This window comes from Gorilla gorilla, chromosome 12 (genome assembly GCF_029281585.2).
Source record: "Gorilla gorilla gorilla isolate KB3781 chromosome 12, NHGRI_mGorGor1-v2.1_pri, whole genome shotgun sequence".
Taxonomy (NCBI): Eukaryota; Metazoa; Chordata; class Mammalia; order Primates; family Hominidae; genus Gorilla; species Gorilla gorilla.
The window spans coordinates 22,661,856-22,689,412 of record NC_073236.2 but is presented as its reverse complement, the minus strand read 5'-3'; the positions used below and the strand labels follow the sequence as shown (position 1 = coordinate 22,689,412).

The following is a 27,557-nucleotide window of genomic DNA, read 5'->3' as shown; positions in this document are numbered from 1 at the left end:
AGCAGAATTCTGGAAAAAGAGAGGGAATTGTTATCAATAATATAGTTCAAGAACATTTCCTACCACTGAAGGATATAAGACAGCAGACTGAAAGAGACCACTCAGTGCCTAACAAAACAGATTTTAAATGTCAAAAATAGACAAAAACAGACGTTATCCTCATGAAATTTTAGAACACTGAGGACAAAGAATTTCCTAAAATCTTAAGAGCTTCCAAGAAAACACAGGTCACATAGAAAAAACCGAGTTCTTCATATACTAGAAACTAAAAGACGGTGGATCAATTGACTAAAAATGATAAATGAAAATGTATTTCCAACCTGGAAAAGATGAGTCAGGTAGGAAGGTAAAATAAAGACATTTTCAGAAGTATATAATGCTCAAAACTTACCTTCCACACATTCTCTGTCAGGGAGCTACGGAAGATACGTTCCACCCAAATTGAGGGAAGAAATAAAGGGAAATTCATGAAATTGCAGAAAACACATGTAACACAAGAGAAAACAGAAGATGACCTCCAGGATAATAAAGAGGAAATCCCCAAATTAATCATATGTAATGGTTTGTGGCCAAGGATAGCACTGGATCTAGTACAAAGACCACCTTTCACCTGAAACAATGCACACAAGGACAGTAAAAACCAAGAGAACACTTTTATTGATGAGGTTCATAGTGACACCAGTAAGCATACATGTTGAGACAAATGGCATAAAGTAGCACATACAGTTCCCTAACACAAGTGGTATCACTGTAGCTAAAGTCTCTTCTAACCAACATCTTCACAAGGGCCTTCTGATTCCCACAGGCTGAAATAAAGAAAAAGACCGTTATCGGCCAGGCACGGAGGCTCATGCCTATAATCCCAGCACTTTGGGAGGCTGAGGTGGGTGGATCACGAGGTCAGGAGATAGAGACCATCCTGGCTAACACGGTGAAAACCCGTCTCTACTAAAAATACAAAAAATTAGCCGGGCGTGGTGGCGGGTGCCTGTAGTCCCAGCTACTCCAGAGGCTGAGGCAAGAGAATGGCATGAACTTGGGAGGCAGAGCCTGCAGTGAGCCGAGATTGCGCCACTACACTCCAGCCTGGGCGACAAAGCAAGACTCCGTCAAAAGAAACGAAGAAAAGAGAAGAGAAGAGACGAGACGAGGACAGAAAGAAAGACAGAAAGAAAAGAAAAGAAAGAGAAAAAGACCGTTATCACCCAAATATGAGAAATTCTCCCATATATACATACTTGTATCTAGATGACTAATCTCTGGAAAGTTATAAGAAAACACTGGTTCTTTCCAAGGAAGGGATGGCCAAAAGGTAGGCTAACTTAACATTGTTCACTCTTTTTAAGACCTTTGTATTTCTTGTATCATGCACAGGTATTGCCTATTCAAAAACAAACCTACAACAGGGAAAGACTGAAAGCTTTTCTTCAATATCTGCTACAAGGCAAGGATGCCTACTCTTAACACTTATATTCAACATAGTCCTAGCCAGAGCAATCACATAAGAAAAGGAAATAAAAGGCATCAGCAGAAAAAAGGGGGTAAAATTATCCCTGTGTGCAGATGACACGATCTTGTATGTAGAAACCCCTAAAAATTCCACAGTTACTAGAATAAATGAATTCGGTCAAGTAGCAGGATACAAAATCAATATACAAAAATCAGATGTATTTCTTTATACAAATAATGATCTGAAAAAAAATCAAGAAAACATTTCCACTTAAAATAACATCAAAAAAATAAAACACTGAGGAACAAATTTAATGAAGGAAGTGAAAGCTTTATACACTAAACACTATAAAATACAGACAAAGTAAACTGAAGACACACAGACAGGCATGGTGGCTCACGCCTGTAATCCCAGCACTTTGGGAGGCCAAGGCGGGTAGATCACCTGAAGTCAGGAGTTCAAGACCAGCCTGGCCAACATGGCGAAACCCTGTCTCTACTAAAAATACAAAAATTGGCCAGGCGGGCGTGGTGGCAGGCACCTGTAATCCCAGCTACTTGGGGGGCTGAGGCAGCAGAATTGCTTGAACCCAGGAGGAGGTGGAGGTTGCAGTGAGCTGAGATCACACCACTGCACTTCTGCCTGGGCAACAGAGTGTGACTCTGTCTCAAAAAACAGAAAAAAACTAAAGACACAAATAAATATAACGATATCCCCAAGTTTGTGGATTGGAAGAATATTGTTAAAATGTCCATACTATCCAAAGTGATCTACAGATTCAATGCAATCCCTATCAAATTTCCAAAGGCATTTTTCACAAAAATAGAAAACACAATTCTAAAATTTGTATTAAATCATAAAAGACGCTGAATAGCCAAAAGAATCTTGAGAAAGAAAAACAAAGTAGGAGGTATCACACTACCTGATTTCAACTTATATTACAAAGTGATAGTTATCAAAACAGTATGGTACTGGCATAAAAACAGACACATGGATCAATGGAACTGAATACAGAGCCCAAAAATAAACCCAAGCATATATTATGAGCTAATTTTTGACAAGTCCAACAAGATACAATGGGGAAAAGATGGTGTCTTCAATAAGTAGTGGTAAGAAAACTAGATATCTATATGCAAAAGAATGAAACTGGACCTGATGCCTATCTTACACATCATACATAAAAAGCAACTCAAAATAGATTAAATACCTAACACCTGAAACCATAAACCTCCTTGAAGGAAATTTAGGAGAAAAATTTCTTAATATCCTCCTTGACAATGATTTTTTGGATATCCCATCAAAAGCTCAGGTAGCAAAAGCAAAAATAAGCAAGTGGGACTACATCAAGCAAATAAGCTTCTGCATAGCAGTAAAAAAATAAAACAAAACAGGGGTAAAAAGGTAGCACAGGGATTAGGGGAAAATATTGGCAAACCACACATCTGATACGGGGTTAAAATCCAAAACATATAAGGAACTCACACAACTCAGTAGCAAAAAAAAAAAAAACCTAAATAACTGGATTTTAAAATAGGCAAGGACCTGAATAGCCATTTTTCCAAAGTCACACTAATGGTCAAATGGTATATGAAAAGATGCTCAACATCATAATCATGAGGAAAATGAAAATTAAAACCACAATAGATATCATCTCATGTCTCTTAGAATGACTATTATCAAAAAGTCAAAGACATAAGTGTTGGTGAGGATGTGTAGAAAACGAAACCTTTGTACATGGTTGATAGGAATGTAAATTAGTATAGCCATTATTGAAAACAGTATAGAGTTTCCTTAAAAAAAAATACAACTACCATAAGATCCAACAATGCCTCTGTTGGGCATATATTCAAAGGTAATAAAATCAGCATCTGAGAGAGACATCTGCACTCCCACGTTTATGGTGGCATTACTTCCAATAGCCAAGATATGGAAACAAACTAAGTGTCCTGATGGACAATTTACTTACCCATTCAAGGACAGATGAATGGATAAAGAAATTGTGACGTTTGTATATACATATATTAAGTCCTCCCTTAATGTCATCAATAGGTTCTTGGGAACTGAGACGTTAAGCTAAATGAACATACAGCAGGTCCTCAAGTAACACTGTTTCCTTCAATCTAATTTTGGCATAATGCAAAATGAAAAAAAAATCAGTTTTGTCATACTTTTTTCCCCTCTTAACCACAGTTTCTAAGAACTTACTGATGACAACGAGGACTTTATACAATAGAATAGTTAGCTTTAAGAAAGGAGATACTGCCATTTGTGACAACATGGATGAACCGGGAGGAAAGTGTACTAAATAAAGTAAGCCAGACACAGAAAAATACTGTATGATCTCACTGAAGAAGCAGAATGGGAGGCAGCGGTGTGAGAAGCTGAACGTATAGAGAGTAGAATGGTGGTTATCAAGGGTCTGGAGGTAGGGGATGGGTGGGATGGGCAGAAGTAGGTTGGAGGGTACAAATCTGCAGTTAGGTAAGATGAATAATTCTAGAGATCAAATTAATACACAGCATGAGAACCATAGTTAATAATATTGTGTACAGAAAATTTGCTGAAAGAGATTTTAGGTGTACACACACAGAAACTATGGAAGGTGAAGGATACAGACATTTGTTTGACCATAGTAATCATTTCACTATGTATACAAAGCATGTTGTATGCCTCAGATATGTATAATAAAAAAATGAAAAAAAAACAAAAAACTGTATCCTACCTTCCAAAAACAGTTTCAAATGCATTATGTCTTTGGATTTAGCAAGGAATTCACCTTTGCAGGCCCACTTACATACAACATTATAAATATACCAGGTGATTCATTGTACTATTCACAGTAAAAGATTGAAAGAAAGCCGGGCACGGTGGCTCACGCCTGTAATCCCAGCACTTTGGGAGGCCGAAGCAGGCAGATCACGAGGTCAGGAGATCGAGACCATCCTGACTAACATGGTGAAACCCCGTCTCTACTAAAAATACAAAAAAATTAGGCGGGCATGGTGGCAGGCGCCTGTAGTCCCAGCTACTCAGGAGGCTGAGGCAGGAGAATGGCGTGAACCCAGGAGGCGGAGCTTGCAGTGAGCGAAGATCGTGCCACTGCACTCCAGCCTGGGTGACAGAGCAAGACTCTGTCTCAAACAAACAAAAAAAAAAGATTGAAAGACACCCAAAGGTCTATCAACAGGGGAAAGAACATGTAAATTAAATTGCTTATATTTCCATACAAAGGAATATTTGCAGCCATAAAAAAATGAAGGACAGTAAAAAGTAGTAAGACAAAAGGAATAAAATATATATACACACACACACACACAAATATATATATATATACACACACATTTCCTTGTACATGCATAAAACACATCTGGAAGGTTACACGAGAAACCTCTGAGGTTTCTGGAGATGTAAACTGGGGGCATGAAGGCATGGGAAAGGGAGAGACTTCACTGTTTACCTTTTTATTATTTTCCAATTTTAAATCATTTGAATGTATAACTTGTCTAAAAATCAAATTTTAAAAGTTGAGGGAATTAACATTACAGAAAGTAACAAACCTCAAGGAAGCAGCCACCTTCACCAGATGGACAGTCTACCTCACTCTTCCCACGCTCCAGTAGTTACTGAATGCCACTCCCCTCCCTCCATTCAGTCTGCCCCACCTGCTGGCCTTCTAGAACCTCAGTGCAGTCCTATTCCCACACCTCCAAACACATCCATACACTGTGATGGTCGATCTGGGACCACCAGTTGAGAGGAAATGTGTTGTGTTTCCACTCTTCAGACAAACAGAGTGTTATTTTATTGAGGTTTGGGATTTTTTTCTTGCATTAACAGGGTTTCTAGATCCCAGTAGGTGAATGAGAATGAAGTATGCTTTTATTGCATAAGGAATTTGTTTCTGATACACCAAAGTGATGATGTATGACTTTTCTTAAAGAAGTGGTTATTAGAAGAGTTAAAAATCAATAGAAACAAAAAGTCATAGGTATTGTTCCAATACTCCAGGAACATCACAATTTGGATTCTGTAGATGTCTGTAATATAATGTGTAATATTACATTCTGACAACCTCAAGTTGAAAACTGCACAGCTGAAGATCACTTATAGTCAGTAACACTTTTCAAACTTTAATTTTAAATTCATCAAGTCTCTCCCTAATATATCATACTTTTTAATAAAGGAAACTGTCAGATACGCTATAATACAGAGGAAAACGTTTATATACTCTTTCATTATAATTTTTCCACAACTTCCAAAATGAAGAAAAAGACATGGAAACATTAAGTTCAGAGAATAATTGTGGCAGACAATTCCCTCCTCCTGAAAGTTCAATTACCCCAACACAGGCATAATTTCTTACTAACTCAAAAGGAACTGAATTCACATATAAAGACAAACGTGGGATTCTGTTGAGTTCTGTTGGACAGAGAACACAATTGCTCAAGCACTGGTTGGGCACTTGTATTCTAATAGCTCATGGTTACTGAGCACTCCATGTTTGGGAAGAGCCAGTGCTGGGTGCCTGGCATGCATCCTTGCACCTCATCAGCACAACTATCCTATGGGCTCATCCTGGTTAACCTATTTTATAAATGAGAACACTAGCATCAGAGAAGTTAAAAAATTTGCCTAAAAACATCCAGAGTAGGTTTCATCGTTGCCCACTACTTTATAATGCTTTCCCAAGGGTACTGAGACATTATCAAAACATGTTAGTGAAACAGTCTAAAACATCACAAATTTTAGGTTAATAAAAAATACCCAGAAAAGGGCAGCGTTATTAGAAATCTCAGCATAATGTAATAATAAGCACTTACGATGATTGTATTCTTTCCCTATTTTTTCTCCTGTACAGGCATATGAAATACCATAAAACTTATTTTAGGGGTGTGTGTGTACATGTAGTTTCAGGATAATATAGTAATCTAAAACATTTTTAATATGGCAAAGTGTGGCAATACTAAATTTTTAAAAAGGATTTTTATTTAGCAAACAGAAAGCAAAAATGTTGTCCAAGTAACATGCATTTATTTTATCCCTAGGAATGTACCTTTCCTTCTGCAAAGGATGTGAGATCCTGGCATGTAAATGAACATGAGGGACTAGTCATGAAAATACTGTATATTCAATTCCTTACATTCTAAAATTGTCTTAGCATTTCACATCCAACACACTAAACAATCTTTTTTCATATTCAATAAAAATAAGGACAAATTCAGTAAACTCAGATGGGCTATTTTATCACGTAAATTTTAAAAAAGCAAGGGCAATTTTTCAACTGATTTTCTTTTACCCTGATACGAGTCAATGAGAAAATATGAAATTGAAACATATCACCATTTCTCAGTGTTTACAAGTGGTAAGTCACAAGGAAAACCTTCCAAGGTCTTCTGTGTTGTTTTAAAAAGGTATTATAATCACATAATTTGGGAAACAATGTGTACTATTATCAAGAAACCTTTCATATTTTGTGAAATGCAGCACTTCCCAAATTTAAGAGACTATGGAAACCTTTTTCAGACATTTTTTAACATCCTCAGAAATGGAAATTCTTGTTAATGCTAATCTGATCAATTCCTCCAAGTATATGGACTACTTCTTTGCAAACTCCAAGCCCCCAAATCAAATTACCTGTTCAACTGTACCTGAAAATCAGTTACATACAAGCATCAGAAAGTGTTTCTCCCAGCAACATAGACCCAAAACACACTAAAAAACAAAAATTATCAAGAACATACAAAAGACATATCTTTTCATGTATTTATTTATTTATTGAGATGGAGTCTCACTCTGTCACCAGGCTGGAGTGCAGTGGCTCGATCTTGGCTCACTGCAACTTCTGCCTCCTGGGTTCAAGCAATCCTCTGCCTCTGCCTCCCAAATAGCTGGGATTACAGGTGCCTGCCACCACGCCCAGCTAATTTTTGTATTTTTAGTAAAGACAAGGTTTCACCATGTTGGCCAGGATGGTCTTGATCTCCTGACCTCAGGTGATCCACCCGTCTTGGCCTCCCAAAGTGCTGGGATTACAGGCATGAGCCACCGAGCCCGGCCACAAAAGACATACCTTTTCAAAGCCACAATTACCTCTCACCTGGACCATTGTTTCTCACTGATCTACCTGTCATAACTCTTGCACCTAATCATCTACTTATATCATAGGAGAGTGTTCCTCTTAAAATATAAATAAGATCATGGTGTTCTTCTTTTCAGGAACATTCAGTGGCCTCCTATTCCATTGCTATTAAGCACAAACTACTGACACATCACCTTATGGTTGTGTGAGATATACTGAGCCGCCCTTCTTGTCCTCACATCTCTAATCTTCTCACCTTCTGACTGTCCCCTCTGCTCACTCTGTTGGTCTCCACAACACTCTTCAAACATGCTCAGCACACTCTCACCCAGAGACTTTACACTGGCTTCCTCACTGTCTGGGATGCTCTTCTCTCAGGTAATCAAGTGGCTCACTCACTCACCTCTTTAAAATCTGTGCTCAAATACTGCTTTCTGTTCATATGGACCCTAAACACCTGTCTGTACTTCCAATTCCTTTTTTTTTTTTTTTTTTTTTTTTGGAGACGGAGTCTTGCTCTGTTACCCACGCTGGAGTGCAGTGGTGCAATCTCGGCTCACTGTAACCTCCGCCTCCCAGGTTCAAGCAATTCTCCTGCCTTGGCCTCCCAAGTAGCTGTGATTACAGGTGCATGCCACTGAGCCTGGCTAATTTTTGTATTTTTAGCAGAGAACGGGTTTCACCATGTTGGCCAGTCTGGTCTCGAACTCCTGACCTCAAGTGATCTACCTACCTTGGCCTCCCAAAGTGCTGAGATTACAGGCATAAGCCACTGTGCCTGGCCAGGCAATTCCTCTTTATCAAACTTAATTTTTACCATGGGACTTGCCAAACACATTATAATTAACTGATTTTTTTAAGAGTTGAGTTACCTAACATTAAAATATAAACTCTATGCAGAGAATTCTACCTGTTTTGTACACTGATATGATTTCCAACATCTGACATACAGTAGGTATTCAATAAATTCTATTGTCTCAAAGCCGGCTGCAGTGGCACATGCCTATAGTACCTGCTATTTGAGAGGCTGAGGCAGGAGGATCACTTGAGCCCAGGAGTTGGAAACCAGCCTGGGCAATGTAACAAGACACTGCCCCTTAAAAAAAAAAAAAAAAAAAAAAAAAAAAAAAAAAAAAAAAAAAAAAAAAAAAAACTATGAAATAAAATGTAATGGAACAGAAATAATTATCGCTTCAATTCTGAATCAGTTGAAAATAAATAACCACCCCAAAAATGAGGAAACCTACACTAATCATCTTTAATTCATATTGGATTTTAGGTTACTATTAAAATATTTTGCTATCTCAAGAATTCAGCAGGCTGAGCAGAGCAGATGGCTTGAGCCCAGGAGTTCAAGACCAGTCTTGGCAAAATGGCAAAACCCCATCTCTACAAAAAAATACAAAAATTAGCCAGGCGTGGTGGCCCGCATCCATGGTCCCAGCTACTCAGGAGGCTGAGGTAGGAGGGTCGCATGAACCCAGTAGGCAGAGGTTGTAGTAAGCCAAGATCATGCCACTGCACTCTAACCTGGGCAACAGAGCAAGACCCTGTCTCCCAACCAAAAAAAAAAAAAGAATTCAGCTAGAAAAACCTTATATTTACTTTGATTAAGAAAATGTTTATAAACCAATACTTTATGATGCACACTGGTGAATATGAAGTTATGCCTGAAGTAATATTAAATGACAGCTTTTCCATTTCTAGAATGTATGCATCAACTACCTTCATTTAAACATGGTATTATCCAAGCTCACAGTATCTGAGAAGGTTTGTGTCGTTATCTAGCAAACTAAAGTCAAGCCCTCTGTATTTCCCCACCTGTGATCTTCAAAGATATGGTGCTCCTTGAGATTTCTGTAAGGTAGGTCTGTTCTAAAACGTGTGAAAGGAAGAGAACCTGAAAAGGCAAGGTCTAAGAAGATCACTCATTTGGAGATGGCAAGGGTCACATCGGGGTTATCTAAGTCAGTGTGATTTACCCTTTGGTAAATCATACACATATTTCAAAAGTTACTTTATATGCTGTAATTCTTGCACACATATTTCATGGAAAATAAATTAGTATTACCTCGACTATCATCCATATCACCATCCCTTGAATGTTCTGATTGGATGTCTGGAGGGGTCTGAAGGATGGCCACGCTATTCTGATTTATAATCTTCAATTTCAGTTTTGGTTTTGACAGTTTTCTTCTTGGAACTGCAACTGTGAGGCTCTGTAACTGAGTCATCCCTGATTCAGTCAAACACACACCATCCTGGGTATAAGTCTTGGGTGGGTCTAAAATTACAAAATCCCAAGAATACAAATCTAAACTTTCATTTTAAATTTGACTGATTACTGATTACTGATTACTGATACCCATGTCAAGGGAATGTGACTGTAGTTCTAGAAAGCAATTACGTATCTATGAAATGCATGAATAATTAACTTCATGAAACCCAATAAAAACTAGGAAAAATAGGTCAAACTTCCTTGGATTATAGGCAGAAATGTTACATGATTTTAAAAAATGGTCTTCCTGGGCCGGGTGCGGGGGCTCATGCCTGTAATCCCAGCACTCTGGGAGGCCGAGGCGGCAGGCAGATCACGAGGTCAGGAGATCGAGACCATCCTGGCTAACACAGTGAAACCCTGTCTCTTCTAAAAATACAAAAAATTAGCCGGGCGTGGTGGCGGGCACCTGTAATCCCAGCTATGCGGGAGGCTGAGGCAGGAGAATCGCTTCAACCCGGGAGGCGGAGGTTGCAGTGAGCCGAGATGGTGCCACTGCACTCCAGCCTGGGTGGCAGGGCGAGACTCTGTCTCAAAAAAGTCTTCCTGGCATTTCTGTTTTCATGTCCCAATAAAAAGAGTTAGAAGCACTGCAAAGAAATACAATGCTCAGCTAATCCACTATGAGCTTTTTCCTGGAAAAGATCAAAAGGCAGGGATCTATTTACACAAGAAAAGAGAGAATACTCCAGAAGCTCATCTGGAAAAATCAGAGTATCAACATAATTACTAATAGGGAGAAGTAATAAATAAGTACAAATCCTGCAGATTTAATTTTAAATGTACAAAACTGTTGTTCCTTAGAACAATTCCTGTACTATCCAAATGTTTTTGTATCAGGTGCTATTAAATACAAGTATTCAAAAGAATGACTGTTTAATAAGAATATCATATTAATCACCATACTAGGCTTATTAATTATTTTAAAAAATTAAGAGATTGAATTAATTCTAAAAGAAATCTGCTTGCTAACTAGGCCGTATTTTCTGCTAACTGATAATTAAGCACAGTAATATATCAATGAAACCAAAGTAAGTATGGCATTAATGGTTATTCTAAGAGCTGTTATTTTTGTTGCCAACTTGCTGAAATTTATAGGAATACTGCCCCAGTAAAGCTGGATGACATTTTATATATCATTGTGGAAATGATTACCAACATTATGGAATTTGGATAGAACACCCATATGATTGAAGCAGATTTTACAAGTGGTAAGCCAATTATGTAAAAATTAAGCAAAGTAAATTAATTAAATTAAGTAAAGCATTTCAAATTTTACCTAGCTCTTTTACTTTTGTGACAATTTGTGCTACAAGTGAAGATCCACAGCAGTCTGAGGAAGGCACTGAAATGAAAAAAAAAAATCCAGGTAATTCTTTTCAGAAAAGGTAAAGTGTATTTACATACTTATATATGATTAAATTTTCTGTTTCTATACTCATTTTGTTAAAATAAATGTTTGAACACTAAAGTTAAAAGCACTTTTTAAAGCAACAACAAAACAAGAAGTGATGAAGGAAATACTCAAGTCATGGAGGAAAACCTGGCTAAGAAAGAATCAACACATTGGATTTTGACATATTGTCAATAACTACAAGATCATGTTCCTTGGAAGCAAAATTATAGTTTACATCTAAAGTATGTGCTTTTTATTGTTTCATGTAAATTGTTTTATAACAAGTTGTGATAAGTCATGTATAACCAACAATAATATTTTTCATAAAATACTTGGCAAAGTAAGTTTCACAAAGATAAAATAGAGTAGAGCTAAGCTAATTCATTGGTTATGGACAGTAAGGTGCAAATGAGTGGTACAAGAGTGCAGACTCACAGTTTAAATTATTCTCTTACCATTAGATGCAGGCATATAGGGTCTGCACATGTTACAATCAAAACCAATGTCTGCTACATTTTCCACTTCTTCCTCAGTATTTAAGTTCTGACGAACTGCATGCATCCATCTAAAAAGACCATATTTGTATATTTTTTAAAAAAATGGAATATACTGAGAACTGCTACCTTTTAAACCTGTAACACTGAGTCTTCAAACTTAAAAGCCCTAAGCCTCACATGCTCCTCCTACCTTGCCCTTTTCTCCTAACTATCCCTATTAACAGAAAAACTTTCATAGAGCTAAGGAGGAAATAAAAAGGAATGAGAAAAACTATTAGAGAGGAAGCAAAGCACATTACATAAGGAAGCTAATTATTTTATAATCATATATTAAATATTTCAAAGACAGCAAGGAAGCTAGTTAGGGCAAACACAAAGGTATTCAGAAAACTGCAAATGGCAGTGCTAGCGTATATGGGCTCCAGGCAATGCATCTAAATTGAAGTAGACATATCTCATGGAAAGCGATGTTGAATGGTAATTGGGAAATAAAGTAAAAAGTTGTCTTGCAATGGAACAGATAATTAGTAGCCAGAGTCCCAAGAATACTGTACTACTGATAAAATAATACTATCAATATATGTTCACTGCTTAACTTCTGAAGAGTACAACAATATACCAATGAAAGCAAGGAAACATTCTTGATTTTGAAATTCCACATAATTATGTAGGGAGGGCAGAAGGTGCTATCTACTACCTAGATATCTAGTATCTAGAGCTTTAAGAGAAAGTGGTTTAAGGAGAACAGAAAGTGTTAGATATTTTTTATAATCTATTAAAAGATTCAGAAACCCTTCATAAGAAACAGCATAGATGAAGGCAATAATTCTCCATCTAATTTCAAGGGATTCCTAAACCCTCAAAAACGCCTAAATTAAAAATCTTTAGTCTTGGGTGGACACAGTGGCTCACGCCTATAATCATAAAACTTTGGGAGGCTGAGGTGGGCAGATCACAAGGTCAAAAGATGGAGACCATCCTGGCCAACATGGTGAAACCGTCTCTACTAAAAATACAAAAACTAGCTGGGCGTGGTGGCATGCACCTGTAGTCCCAGCTACTCCGGAGGCTGAGGCAGGAGAATCGCTTGAACCCAGGAGGCGGAGGTGGAGTTTGCAGTGAGCCAAGATAGCGCCCCTGCACTCCAGCCTGGTGACAGAGCAAGACTCTGTCTCTAAATTTAAAAACAAAACAAAACAAAACTTTAGTCTGGAGTTGAGAATTCAAAACAGGAAATCAATTCTGTAAGTTTCTAGGTGACTAAAAATCTACAAGGCAAAAAGTTCTGTACCTAAAACTTGTGATTAAGGAAAAGCTATTTTCCATTTTTTTTTTTTTTTGCTACATTTCAAAGAGAAAAGCTTTAAAAAGATGAAAAAATAGCACAATACCTATCACATTGTCTACATTGCAGAATAAGATCTTCTTCTCTATAGTTTCGATAGCAGACTGGACAGGAAGATAAGCTTGCACAAGGAGCGCACTGTGTGTAATTGTTCTGCCATTCACATCTTAGACCTGCAGATGTTGCTCCACAGTGTCTGCACCAAACATACCTGAAATCCAAATCCCCCCGAAAAGTCTCAATTTTATTTTCTTAGTTATTCAGTTACTGTAATTCAGGAAGCTACATACGAACATAATGGGGCTAATGATTTAATGTGTATGTGAAAATTTTTCTGATTAGTGGTATCTATCATAGAATATGTGTATTATTCAATTAAATAGGTATGGCTAATTTTTAAAAACTAAAGTGGTATGAAAAAGCTCTGAACTTGAAAGACTAACAAGGCAAACAAACCCTAGAGAACCATTTGCACTTCCAGCCTCCTTTGGGAACTGTCTGCAATGGAGGGTCTAGGCACTAGGTGTGATAACTTATGTCACAATCATCTCACAGCAGGAGTCTTCCTGGGTCAGTTGCCTTCCCACAGGCCTCACACACAGTGCACTCAAGACACCTCCAACCTTTGCTAAGAACCACTTTAGTGATCTGTAAAAGAAACAACCAATCCATGTGATTTATGCATTAACCTAACATAATCAAATATACTATATAAATTAATATGGTGCTTATGTACCTAGAAGCAGAAAGGGGCAATCAACTAACATTTATTGAGCACCTACGGAGGCCTAATACTGGGTTGGGCATGTTCATACACGCTTTTAGGAGCCTACTGAGCAGAATAATAGAAAATGGCACATATTTTAATGCCTTTTTAAAGTCCACATAATTACCTTATGCTGTACATTTAATGTCCACTATATTTATAGATATAGTGACCAGATTTTAAAGAAATCAAGTAAGCTTCACTATTATTGATACATAATTTGAAAATACATCAACAAAATCTCCATCTACATTTCCATGCTTAGAATCAATAGAAAAAATACCAAAAAAATTAATGTAAAGCATGAGTTCTTAGGGACATTTTATGATCTTAGAGGATTTCTATTTAGACTATGAAGCTAGGAATTCTGAAGTTCACATTCACTCCTCTGTTTATTCTCCCCTCTCTCAAGGGTATAAGTTAGCAGAACATTTGGGAATCTCCAAATCCCTAACAAACTCCTGAAGGAAACCACACCATGTAATATTAAGATTGTGGAACTTCTTTAACATCTCAAAAGACTAGGATCCTCAGACAGAACCAATCAAGTGCCCACATTATAATGAAACAGCAAGTAATGAGGGTACAGAATAAAAATTCAGATCATGAGGTACATGAAAGCCTAAAAGCTACCAGAGAAGAAAATAAAAGAGTTAAATTCAAAGGAACATCCATCAGAATGGCACAAAACTTCCCAACTCCAGATGCTAGAAGAGTATAAGTTTCCAATTCTACAGGAAAATACTTTTCAAAGTACAATTCTCAACCTAGCTACACAAGCAACTATGTGTGAAGACAGAATATGTTGTAGACACAGGAAGACTCAAAATTCAGCTCCTTCATTCTCCTTCTAATAAAGTTACTTAGAGATATGCGGAACAGAATGAGGATGTATTACAAAGAAAAGGAAGAATTGGGATCTATAAATCAACAGATCCAACAAAGAACATCAGGCCAGGGAAGTTTAAGGATGAGAACAACACACCCAGAAGCCACTGGCACATATCAGAACAGGAGAAGGGAATGTCTAGAAGGAGGGTAGGACTTCTCCCAGAAAAAAACAGTACTTTAAAAAATAATCTTATATGATAGTTCTATAGTAGGCAAAAACAAAGAACGAATGGAAAGTCACTATTACTTTCTTGTTATTAAAAACTCCATGAAAGACAAAAGAAACTCATAGTATACTGTTTAGATCTGCAGTGAACATTTACTGAGTCATAACCAACACCTTATTAATTGAACTAAACATAGTAATACAACGATATTGGGAGAAGGAAGGAGGTGTATTTTAAGACCTAAATCAGAATTTATTTATTCATAGCAGAAAGTCAACAAAATCTAGCATTGATAAAGCAGTAAACCAGTTGATTATTTAGAGCTGTAACATTAACCACAAGAAAAAAGACCTGAAAAGATTAAAAGTGATTGCCTCAGATTTGGAGGTAGAGTAGACAAGAGTTGGTTGTTCATTACAAGGCCTTTTTTTTTTTTTTTTTGAGATGGAGTCTTGCTCTGTTGCCTGGGCTGGAGTGCAGTGGTGTGATCTCAGCTCACTGCAACCTCCGGCTCCCATGTTCAAATAATTCTCCTGGCTCAGCCTCCTGAGTAGCTAGGACTAGAGGAATGAGCCACCACACTCGGCTAATTTTTGTATTTTTAGTAGAGATGGGGTTTTACTGTGTTGGCCAGGATGGCTTGAACTCCTGCCCTCAAGTGATCCACCCACCTCGGCCTCCCAAAGTGCTGGGATGACAGGTGTGAGGCACCACACCCGGCCCGTTACAAGGCTTTTAATGTCATTTGATTTTTAAACATGTATATTTATTATTTTGATTAGCTTATTGATTTTTAAGAATTTGTCTTAGATTACCAAGTTAGTATATTATTTGCCCAAATGAAGGAAATGGCCTGGGGTAAGATCAGGGTGGCTTAGAGCAGTAGCCAGCAAACATTTCCAATAAAGGGCCAGAGAGTAAACACAAAGTTTTGAGGGCCATATGATCTGTTGCAACTTTATAAAAACTCTGCCAGTGTAATGCAAAAACCGCTACAAATACATGTAAACAAAAGAACATGGCCATATTTCAATAAAAGTTTATTTGCAAACACAGGAAATGGGCCAGATTTAGTCTATGGGCCAGTCTGCCTGACCCTGGCTTAAACAATGACCTGAAGACAAAGTGGCAGACAGATCTGAGGTGTTTAGTGGCAGAATTTTTAAAATATTTATCTTCATTCCTATTAAGTTTTCTTCACAGATACCTGTGGTCCCTTTTACAACCAAACTCTCAAGTTTCTCCGCTTATATTCACTCTTCAAAACACTGCAGTCTGGTCTCTACACCCACATCCACTCATAACTGCTTAAGCCAGGCTTGTCAAGACTTTCTTATTCTCAAATCTAATGGAAACATTAGTGTTTGTGTTTCTTGACTTCTAGTACTTCAACACTTCAACAATTTCTCCCTCTTTGAAATTTCCTTTTAACTTAGGTACTGGGGTTGTACTATCATTTTTTTCTTCTGTTGAACCAGTTTAGCCTTAGTTTTAAAAGTTTTTTCAAATAAGATGTCATCCAGGATTCCATCCATGGTACCATGTCCAAAGTTGTTACAGATATGTTTTATAATCTAATACGGATACATGCTTCAACGATAATGGAGTAGATGGGACCAGCCTGTTCTCCCATAAGATAGTAGAAAATTGGACAAAGTGTATGAAACAACTGTTTTCAGATATTGGACAACACATAGTAAAGGAGACAGTGGTCTCTGAGAGGAAGGAAACACTCAGGGAGTCCTATGATATTCTGCCTAGAAACATTTTCCAGAACGCTGCCCAGGGAGGGAGAACCTCAGCAGAGTACAATCAATGGCCTCGCTGAGGTTAGGGAAGGTGAGGCAGTGGAATTTGCAGGACACAGTACTCAAAATGAAGAAGCAATAAGGACTAAGAGCTCCAGAAATCTACAAAGGATCCCCTGAAGTCTTTGGTGGAACACCAAGCCGTACTTCTAGAAGCCCAAAGACCCACAACCAGGGGAAAGTACATCTACTGGGAATTTGTAAGCTGCACAATTACCAGAGCTTGCAAAAGGCTCAAAGACAAGTGAAGCACAACCAGCCAGAGTACAAAGACACTGGTGAACAGGGGGTAGAATTCAGTAGTGATCCCAGAAAGGCCAAGTCTTAAGTATAGGGTTAAACTAATGCTAGGACTGCAGCTACCAAAATGTGGACTAGGGAACCCCAGTGGGTCTGTAAAGTTAAAACAAGTTTAAATAATACTAAGATTTAATTTGCCTTTTTTCACTTTATTCACAATTATACAGTGGTGTTTATAGAAGCTACATGTTGTATCATAATATTACACTGACATTGTACAGGTTGTGCTTCTGTAGTCTTGTGTTACAAAATGTTCCTAGTTTTAATTTCTAAAATGCTGATTAGTCCATAGTTAAAATCCTCATGAACAAAAACTATGGCATCCCCACTAATTTTAAAGAGTGTTAAGGTTCTAAAACCATAAAGTTTGAAAATATCCACCTTAGAGTGAAGGCTTTCTAGACTTGCCCCAGCAAGCTTAAAAAGAAGCTTCAAAGGTATCAAACTTATCCACAAACAATTGCCTCCTGCAATAAAAATGCAAGCTGAGCCAATTCACATATCCCTAGTATATTTCTAGATACTGCTGTATTTCTCAATGAGACTGCAGTATTCTATACTGTCCAAAACAGTGTTGTCTAAAAGGAACCACACATAATTTTTAAAAACAGGAATAACTAGGTGTCTGATAGTGCACTAATTGTCCAATCTTAACTTATGTAAGTCGTACTCATCTGTAAAATGGGAATTCGGTAATTGTTGGATGGGTTAAAAGAAATATATTACTATCTTGAAAGGGATCTTATTCAATTTCCTTAGGTCCAAAACGTTAAGTATTCTAAAAAACAAAATCTAATGATAGCAGCTACTTTTATACAGAATATAAAGCACAAAGAAGAAAAGAAACATGTTTTATGCATATATAACTCCATTTTTAATTGGCTTTATATACTCTGTGTTTTTCAGTCACATACCATGAGCAACTAATTTTTAAAAACTACATAAATTAACCATACTAGTCTTCTATTTTGGATAGTATTAATTACAATCTTTCATTTTGATTCCTAAATTCACAAAAACCTGTATTACCCTATAAAATAAATACTAGTGTAGTTATCAACAAAGAATTCTGAAGGAGATAATGTTGATTTGCTTACTATACTGACATTTTACTGACAATGATATAACACAGTGATGTCTGAAGGGCAGGGAGAATGGTATAAAAATCACTCATGATTCACAACCTATTATTGAAACTGAGGTTAGTATTTATATTACAAGGTATGGCAATACTAGAAAAGATTTCCTTGTGGAGTATACAGTTTAAGACCTCTGCTGTACAGCTATACCTCCATGCTTGCTTCCAGTGGCCATGACACTTTATTCAAATATGTAAGTTTTATGAAGACTGAGTTCTTAAAAAGAAAAAACCAAGAACCTTAGATACAACTAGTGAAGTATTGAGACCTGTCCATATTTAAAACCAAGCACACGATACCACTTAAAAGGTTCCCCAGAAAGCCTCTATCCTGAAATGCTTGAAAGTGAGCAGTGCTGACTCTCCATTATTACCAATTGCATTAAATATGACACTTGTTTTGTTTCTTTTCGCTGTAAGGAGAAAATGTCATTTTGTGTATGAGTGAGCACAGAGGAGAGAGAATGTGGGAAATAACAGAATGGGCTAATAATTTTTTACTAAATACTCCAGTTCTCAGCTTTATAAATCAACAGACAAAATGAATCAGCTAAACCTAAAATCTTTGTGAATAGTATAAATTGTCTTTTAAATTAAATGCATATATTTTTATGTTTTACTTTTTCAAGACAAAAGCAGGATATTAGTACAATATAAGATTTACAGAGAAGCAAATTTCTTGAGATAGGAAACCCTTAAAAGCAGTATTTAAAGTACTTAAATACTGTCACATATGTTTAATAATCATAATACTTAATTGTGAGAACTGGGAGCTCATGTTACTACTAAAACCAAATAAAAATTCAATACATATTTGTTAACTCAATTTAAGGATGTTTACCTTAATACTGACACAGTATGGATGGTAACACTGACCACACTGAGAACAGGCAAGTAATCTTCCTTCTGCTCCTTGGCCAAAACTGCCACAAACTACACACATATCCTGAAGTTAAGAAAACAGAACATATTTTAAATGGAGACTAAGCTAAAAACCTACAAATTTTACTTTAAAAATACCTTCTTAACTAATACAGCTCTATAGCTAAATATTGGATCACTTCTGTGTATATGAGATAAAGCAGAAATGTACAAGGAGGAATTCAATGAGGAAGACAGTAAATTGTCAAGTTCAAACCTGATTCAAAGTGAATTTGTCACTGCTGGAAAACAACACAACCGTAGTGTGCATAGAGTTTTCTTCATCATCCTTATTTGATGAAATATCTGCAGTAGACACCTATAAAAAGCAAAATACACAAAATACAAAGTTATATTTTTCACTTGTTTTACACTTAACTGGAAAGCTTCAGAAAATTCATAATCAAAACATATATTTTTGCTAAGGTCTAGAATAACAATTCCAAATATTAATGCTAAGATACTACAGTAAAATGGAGTCATGACATTTTATTATTCAACTCATTCTCTCTTTAGAGGTAGAATTCCTTTAGACCAAGAAGTAATGAGAAAATATAATAAACCTGTCTTAGTAAGACTTGATTATGCAGAATTCTAATCAAGAAACTATAAATGATAATATTATAGGTATGTACACACACAAATCTATCACTATTTTAATGACACACACTTGGGATCTGCAATGTAGTTAGTCTGAACTGAGATGTCCTGCAAACATAAAATACAGCACGTAATTACATATTACATGTTGAAATGGTAATATTTTAGATATATCGGTCAAAATGGAAGGCATTAAAATTAATTTCGCCTGTTCACTATAACCTTTATTTTGTTTCGAGATGAGTTTCACTCTTGTTGCCCAGGCTGGAGTGTAATGGCGCGATCTCGGCTCGTTGCAACCTCTGCCTCCTGGTTCAAGCTGTTCTCCCTGCCTCAGCCTCCCAAGTAGCTGGGATTACAGTTGTCCACCACCATGCCCAGCTAATTTCTGTATTTTTAGTAGAGACGGGGTTTCACCATATTGGTCAGGCTGGTCTCTTAACTCCTGACCTCAAATGATCCACTGCACCCAGCTCACTGTAACTTTTTAATGTGGCTACTAGGAAGTTTTAAATTGCATATGTGGTTCTCATTATATTTCTATAATGATCCCTCCGCGACTGCCGCCACGTTTCCCTCCCCCTCCAGCGGCCGTTGGCCCCCAGCGCTCCCCAGGCTGCGACGCCGCGCCCGCGGCCCGGGGTAACGGTCGGCCTGGGGCCCGCAGTGACAGACTGCGGCGCGGGGGGAGATGGGGGCGGCCGCCTTCCAGGCGACGACGACGACAACGACGAGGAGCAGCCGCCGCTGCTGCCGCTCACCGGCCGCTGCTGGGCACGGGCACGGGCGCGGGTAAGGCGCCTCCCCGTGAGCGGCGGGCCCAAGGCCGCTCGTCATCCCCGGCCGCCGCGGGTCCCCCCCCCGGCGCCCCGCGCGCGCCCGCCCGCCGGCCCCTGACGGGAGCCTTGCCCGGCCCCGGTTCCCGCCCCGGCGCCCGCCCGGCCCGCGGCGCCCGCGCGCCTTCGCCCGGACCCGACCCCGGCCCGCGCGCCCCCGGTCCTGGCGCGCCCCGGCCCCGGCCCCCGGCGCCCCCCGGCCTCCCCCGCGCGGGCCCCGGGTCGCGGCGCGGCGCGGGCGGCAGCATGGTGGAGAAGCTCTGCCCGCTGCAGAGGGACGGCGTGTACCGCTGGTTCTCGGAGCTGCCGTCGCCGCAGCGCGTGGAGTTCCTATGCGGCCTGCTGGACCTGTGCACGCCGCTCGAGCTCCGCTTCTTCGGCTCCTGCCTGGAGGAACTGGCCCGCAAGGACTACCACTCGCTGCGCGACTCGGAGATCAAGGCCAACAACCCGGCCGACCTGGGCAGCTTCACCAACCTGACGGACGAGGTGGTGCGCAGCAAGCTGCTGGTGTCGCTGGCGCTGCTGGACTCGGAGCAGCGCGAGGCGGCGGGCGTGCTCTACCGCAAGCTCACGCACATGACTCTATCATCCGCATCTACGGGCTGCAGCTCAACGAGGGCCGCACGGGCGATGAGTTCCTGCTGCCGTTCACCATGTCCTCCAACCACCGGGCCTTCAGCTTCCACCAGAAGCAGTTGCTGCGCCAGGAGCTCACGCAGATCCAGAGCAGCCTGAACGGCAGCGGGGGCCACCTGCCCAGCCTGCCACAAGGTGCGTGCCCGCCCCGAGTTCTGCTCTGTACCCCAACCCTGCATCCCCAACTCTGTACGCCAAGCCTCCAGCCTGCGCTGCGAGCCGCCACCCAGGCCTCCAAGCCTGCACCGCGACCCCCCCACCCACGCCTCCAGCCTGCACCACGAGCCCCCAGCCCGTGTCCCAAGCCCCATCCTAAGCCTCTGTGTCGCACCCCAAATGTGTGCCCCACCTCTCCAAGCCTCCACCGTACATCCCACGTCCCCACCCCGTGTCCCAAGCCCCCATCCTAAGCCCGCACTGGTCACCCTAAGTCTGCACTTCAAGCCCCAAGACCGCACCGCGGCCCTGAGCCCACACCCTCAGTCTCCTCTGCGTGCCCCAAAGCCTCCAGATCTCCGCCTCGCGCCCCTTGGGCAGGAGCGGCTGCAGGGGCCCTGGGTCCGAGGATCCGCGGGAGCGGTGCGGGAGACGTCCGCGGTCAGAGCTCACAGTCCCAAGTGCCCTCCTTTCACTTAGCCGGCTGCAAACGCGATAAGGCCTTTGTCCCCTTAATGAGACCCTTGGGTGACAGATAACACACATTGCGGCGCCTTGGTTTCCCCAAATCTGGTATTTATTACTAGAAAAGGAAGGAGCCATGGCCATGCCGGAAGCCGCCGGTGAGGTGAACATTGCAAGGCGCTGGGCTTCGCCTTCTGAGCCGCTCACTCCATACAGGTGGAGGCCCTGCTTGGGGCCTGTGTCGCTGGGGGCCTGCGCGCGGGACGTGGCTGTCCGTGTGAGCTCATTTATGGACACGTGCATGCTGTATGATGTACGCGTGTGTCGCATGTGGGCATGTATGTGTGCACACGTGTGTATGAATGTGCACATGCCTGTGAGCATTGTGTGTGATCGTTTTTAAGAACCGGGCTACCTGTAACAGACAGAAAAAGACTCCCAGAGCCTTAAATGCCCGTGAAACCTATTTATTGGCGACCCTTAGAAACAAAACCCAGGCTGACGTTTGAGTAGGAGGGCACTGGTGCCTTAAAGAATGATAGGTTAGGTTAAAGATTTCCCGTCTCCAAATTGAACCGGAAGGGCATCCTGGCCATCCACTTAGCCATATGAACTTTTGTCTAAGTGTTTCAGAACGGAAAACGCAAAGTGTTTGGGGCTCCAGCTATTTTGAACAGGCCCCTGCAATCCAGTGCCAAAATTTTGCTGCCAGAAGAGATTACTTTGACTTGGTGTGATGTGTATTTAGATTACAAACTGATTATTTTTTTGGAAGGGAATAGGTTGCAGTCGGGACCAGTCTTGCTGAGTGCCTCTTTGCAGTGTCTTTAAGCTCTTTAAAGTTAAAACTTTGATAAGACTTTGCTTTTATGAGTGGCTGAGAACACCGTCTGGTTTGCTAGGTTTTGTGTGTGTGTGTTTTTAAAGCTGTCTTTCAATCCTGGGTTGTGGCTTTTCCTTTTTAATGTCTTCCTCTAAGAAGTGGTTGTGGTACATTGGTTTTTTTGTGTGTGACATTTATCTCCAAGACTATAGTTTTCTTTTTAAGTTCAGCTCCCACCCTACATTTCAGGCTGTGTGCTGCGCAGAGGGTCCTAGGAAATGTAGTCGTTTCTAGTAATCTATGTAAGCCTTAACATGCCAGCAAATTGTCGCCTATTCATGGAATCTCAGTCATTTATGGTCAGTTTCATGTGCTGTTTGTTACTCCTTTGTGTAGATTCCACCCACTAATAATTTCTATGGCTGTTGCTACAGTAAAGTCATCTCTTTAAGGGGATTCTTAATGTGTGAGCATGGGTGCATCACTTTATGCAGACAGTGGTGATTATTATTTTGGTTGGGCAGTGAGCTAAATCTGGAACAAAAATGTCTTTTATAGGAGAGCCTTTCTGTCAAGCAGAAATCCCTTTGACGAGATGAAGGAGCTAATCTATTCATCTCAGCTCACCCCTGCACTGCCCCCCCCCCCCAGCCCCAAGGCCATGGGCACTGAATTTACCAGCTGTGCAACTTTGGCCAGGATCCTTCTACCTCTCAGTGTTGTCCCTATTGCAGTGGAGGGGATGTAACCTACCTCACAGGCTTGTGTTGAGGATTACATAGGTAACATACGTGAGCTTCCAGCAGAGGTGCAGTAAATGCTGCTTTCTCCTTTATGGCCTCTCCGGCTTTTAACATTTATTTTTATAGAGGTATGCTAACTTAAAGCAAGGCATGTTTTATAGATTGAATTATTTACATCTTGGCTATGAGCGTTTATGTGTTCTAAATTGGTTTTTGAATAGTTACTTGGAGCTGACAATTTTTTTGTTTCATCTTTGGAAAACTGGAGATTCTGTGACCCTTAATGAGAGGATTATTATAAGGAGTAACCTTGGGCTGTCATTTCTGTATTTCAAAACAACCGTGGTTTCTAGTTTTCCCTACATCCCTGGTGTCACTGCTAAGCTAATTTCAGCCCCATTCATTTAACTTTCGTTTCTGTTGCTGCTTCAAAGCTAAGGCTGACGTTGATGAACCCTTTATTGCTTGGAGCAGGCAACTCAGATGAAATCTAACATTTAAGTATTTTGCTTCCTTAGTTTCTAAATATTCCTGAAAAAGCAGCCCCATTAAAGCTGTCTGCATTCTTTTGTAAGCCTGTTGTATTTTGTTTTGAACTCTTTGAGCTTAGAGATTTTGTGTTTTTCTTTTAGCGATACAAATGTTAATTGCTTTTTAAATTCTTTATCCAATTTGAATTTTTATTTCTTAGCCTGGCAAGGTGGCTTACGCCTGTAGTCCCAGAAGTTTGGGAGGCCAAGATGGGCAGATCGCTTGAGCCCAGGAGTTCAACACCAGCCTGGGCAACACAGCAAAACCCTGTCTCTACAAAAAATACAAAAATTAGCCAGGAGTGGTGGCACACACTTGTAGTCCCTGCTACTTGGGAGGCTGAGGTGGGATGATTACCTGATCCCAGGAGGTAGAAGCTGTAGGTGAGGTATGATCATGCCACTGCACTCCAGCCTGGGTAACAGAATGAGACCCTGTCTCAAAAAATTTTTTTAAATTTATTTTAACTGTATTTTCCGAAATAGTCATTATTTGCAATTCCTTATCCAAACCCTGTGTTTTTATTTAAAAATTCTTATTATTCTGAGGACTTCTAGAGGTGTAAAAGTGGGGAGTATAAAGTAGACATACCTGTGTTTTACTTTCAGAAAGAAAAATGCTTCCAGTAGCCACACTGATGATAGGCTGAATTAGTTGTACTCTGCCTAGTGGCCGGTAATGCTGCTGCTTGCTGCTCCTGCAGTCGCCTGTTCCAGGGTGCCAACTGTGGGGGATAGTTGGCTTAGACTTTCCAATGCCTATTTTACATAAATAAAAGACCATAGTTTTGGAAATAGTTAAATCCTTTGCAGTTTTTTCTTTTTGTCAGTGGTAATAAATATGCTATGGTATGTGCACATGCTTATTCTTATTTTAAAAATAACAGCTTTATTGAAAGAGAATTCATATACTATACGTACTTCACCCTTTTAAAGTGAAGTCAGTGGTTTTTAGTATAGTCACATAGCTGTGCAAGCACGACCACTGCCACTGAATGTTTCCATCACCCCAAAAAGAAACCCAGTGCCTATTAGCAGTCGCTCCCCGTTCCCCCTCCCCCCAACCCTTGACCACCCCTTTTTGTCTCTGTGGGTGTCTTTTTTGGACGTAGCATGTAAGGGACCACACACCGTGTGGCCCTTTGTGACTGGCTTCCTTCACTCTGTGTGGTGATGTCAGGGCCCCTCCATGCTGTGGGTGTGTCAGCACTTCCTCCTCTTTCGAGACCGAGTGGCATTCCCATGTGAAGAGGCCAAGCTGTGCTCACGCGTTCTTCAGCGGGTGGACCTTGGGGTTGCTTCACATGCTTGCTTGTAGACTTTTGTCTTCGTGGTTAATAGGCTCTTTATCTTCATCCCTGTGCACTGTGCCTAACACTTAGAGCATCCTCTGTGGACCGCTGGCGTACGTGTTGGTGCAGGGCTGTCCTGAGGGTTCCTGTTCCACCTGGTAGATTGCTAGGTGTGGTGTGCAGAGCTGTGTAGGTGTGGCCTCAGCCAGCCTGGGGAGCTGCAGTTGGAGGTGGCAGGGAACTCTGTGCTGTCAGTACAGAGCCTCTGGGCTGGTGCATTTGGTCAGTGACAGGTATGGGGGAGCAGAGCCTGGTGGGCAGAGGCCTGAGCTCCAGCTGTGAGGGCCCTGCTGTTTGTGTTTCAGCATCCTCAGGGTATGGATAATGAACTGCTTCATGGGGCTGATTTTTTTAAGGGGGCACTAAAAAAATGATGTTTTTAAAGTTTTTGGTGCAGGGGTGTGGTGGGGGTGGTGGTCTTTCTTTAGGGATATGTTCTGTGGAACAGTTCTGGAACTCTCTGTGGCTTGCATTGTGAGTACCTGAGGGTAAGCACTGTAGAAACTTCAGATAGACACAAATACTCTGAATAAACCTGCTGAAAATGTCTGTCTAAAGATCAGCAACAGCTTTTGCTTTGTTGCTTTTTGTAAGCTGTTGAAAATCATTGCAGTTCAGAGGTGAAACATGGGATAGTTCATCGTCTGGTTATCAGGCAAAGTGGTTTCTCCCTTAGCCCTAAACTCTGGGCCTAGCAGCCAAGAGTCATCTAGCATTCCATAAGAACGGGCTGTCCCTGGAGCAGCTGTTGTCACTGATGGTTAAAGGAATTGCTGTGACCTAAAAGCACTGTTTTGTCTCCATCTTTAACACTCGTTCTCCTGGGCAGCTGGGAACCGCCTGGTCTATGAACTTGTCTGTGAACTAAGTCTTCTGGCTGTCTTTGTATACGTTGCTTTTTTTTTATTATTGCATTACAGGAGATACAGGAGATAATATTCTAGCACATAGTGGATCTTTTTTTATTTTTATTTTTTGGCCAGCTGTTACAGGTCTAAAACACTGTGCTCTTTCATAGTACAGTACAGTACATGATACGAGAATTGAGTCATGTGCTGCTTAAGGACACAGATACGTTCTGAGAAAAGCGTCCTCAGCTGATCTTGTTGTGTGAACACCACAGAGTGCACACACCTGGGTGGCAGAACCCGCTACACCCCTGGGCCACATTGTAGAGCCTGTTGCTCCTCGGCTATAAACCTGTACAGCGTGTTACTGTACTGAATACCGTAGGCAGTTGTAACCCAGTGGTATTTGTGTATCTAAACACAGAATAGGTACAGTAAAAATGCATTATTAGAATCTTAGAGGATCCCTGGTCCGTGTGGTCTGTCAGTGGTGGAAGCATCCTTATGCAGTGCGTGGCCGTGCTGGGATGCAGTTCTGATTGCTTTCTTGGTGGTAGTATTTTTGTTGATGCCATGATGGAGCTGCAGTAGCACTGCCATCTACTGTGTAATGGCTTGGATTATGTGGTACTTTAATTACTGTCCTTTGCCCTCACATTAAATGAAGGCCATTTACTTTGATATGAGCTAGTTCACACTTGCCTCATTTAGTTGAACACACATTTGAGTTTTGCTGTTTTCTACTGTGTTCTGGAGCACAGTTGTAGAAACTGGAAATTCTGTGTCATATTTGGGTATGATGAGTAATATGATGGTATCATTTGTTCAAGTGCGAAGATAATTGGAGATAAGCATCTGCATTAGTCTTGTCACTGTGGGTGAAGCTTACCGTTTACTTAGGCTTTAGTTTACCCATTTTCTCTTTAGTCCTGTAAACTTCATCTACCTTTTGGATTAACATGCTTTTCCAGCAAATCTACATGAGTCTTAAAACTTCAGAGTCCAACTAGTAGAATAGAATAGTAAGAGGTACTTGCGCTGGGGCATCTTTTTTTGTTGAATTGATGACGAAGAAATTTTTGTTATGCTAGGAAAAATTTCTACTTTAGTATTCTCCCCTGCTCCCTACCTTAGAGGGATTAGATTTTAGAAAAAGATCCTTCTTTTTTTTTTTGAAAAACTGCCAGTTGGAACAGTAGTTATCTTGTTAGTTTAAGTAAGAAGTGTAGCTGCAAGTTACCTAATTAGGGTACATTATTGAAGGGCTTTTGGTTTTGGACTTCAGTCTTAACATACTCAGTTTAGAAATTAGTTTTAGCAAGGTAATTTTTTTCTCCAGTCTCTGTAGATGTTTTTATTGTAGAGAGACCTGACACATTGTAGAAACATTTCCTGTCAAAGGTAAAAAGAGATCATCCAGAACTAACAAAATAGGTTAATTCTTAGCAGTTTCTGTTTTGTTCTGGGTTAAAAGACCTGAAGCTACTTAAAGTGAGAAGACAGAAGCAAGACAGAGTTGCTCTTCTAGC

At 40.4% G+C, this 27,557-nt stretch overlaps 1 protein-coding gene, 2 long non-coding RNA genes and 1 pseudogene across 4 annotated transcripts in view; 1 reads left to right on the top strand and 3 right to left on the bottom strand.

Annotated features, from left to right (window-relative positions):
- The window catches only part of LOC129526471 (histone-lysine N-methyltransferase 2C-like), a 95,489-nt gene extending 82,148 nt beyond the window's left edge, over positions 1 to 13,341 (bottom strand). The window contains exons 1-5 of the mRNA XM_063696142.1: positions 13,336 to 13,341; positions 13,092 to 13,282; positions 11,659 to 11,768; positions 11,087 to 11,152; positions 9,601 to 9,813 (exon numbers count right to left, since the gene is read on the bottom strand). Of these exons, the coding sequence (XP_063552212.1) occupies positions 9,601 to 9,813; positions 11,087 to 11,152; positions 11,659 to 11,768; positions 13,092 to 13,282; positions 13,336 to 13,341 (586 nt within the window). The remainder of the gene's footprint in view (positions 1 to 9,600; positions 9,814 to 11,086; positions 11,153 to 11,658; positions 11,769 to 13,091; positions 13,283 to 13,335) is intronic.
- A 9-nt stretch (positions 13,342 to 13,350) lies between these two features.
- LOC129526956 (uncharacterized) lies at positions 13,351 to 21,072 on the bottom strand. Of its 2 annotated transcripts, none has more exons than XR_010129843.1 (4): positions 20,950 to 21,072; positions 19,254 to 19,355; positions 18,957 to 19,061; positions 13,351 to 13,693 (listed from the first exon to the last, which is right to left on the bottom strand). It is a non-coding gene; the product is annotated as an uncharacterized lncRNA (long non-coding RNA). The 2 variants fall into 2 exon arrangements; XR_008671775.1 differs by lacking the exon at positions 20,950 to 21,072 and adding an exon at positions 20,398 to 20,489.
- Positions 20,719 to 27,557, top strand: part of LOC101146025 (zinc finger CCHC domain-containing protein 2-like) — a 25,104-nt pseudogene continuing 18,265 nt past the window's right edge.
- The window catches only part of LOC129526386 (uncharacterized), a 6,675-nt gene continuing 3,301 nt past the window's right edge, over positions 24,184 to 27,557 (bottom strand). The window contains exons 2-3 of the long non-coding RNA XR_008671067.2: positions 24,421 to 24,587; positions 24,184 to 24,243 (exon numbers count right to left, since the gene is read on the bottom strand). This is a non-coding gene — a long non-coding RNA (uncharacterized lncRNA). The remainder of the gene's footprint in view (positions 24,244 to 24,420; positions 24,588 to 27,557) is intronic.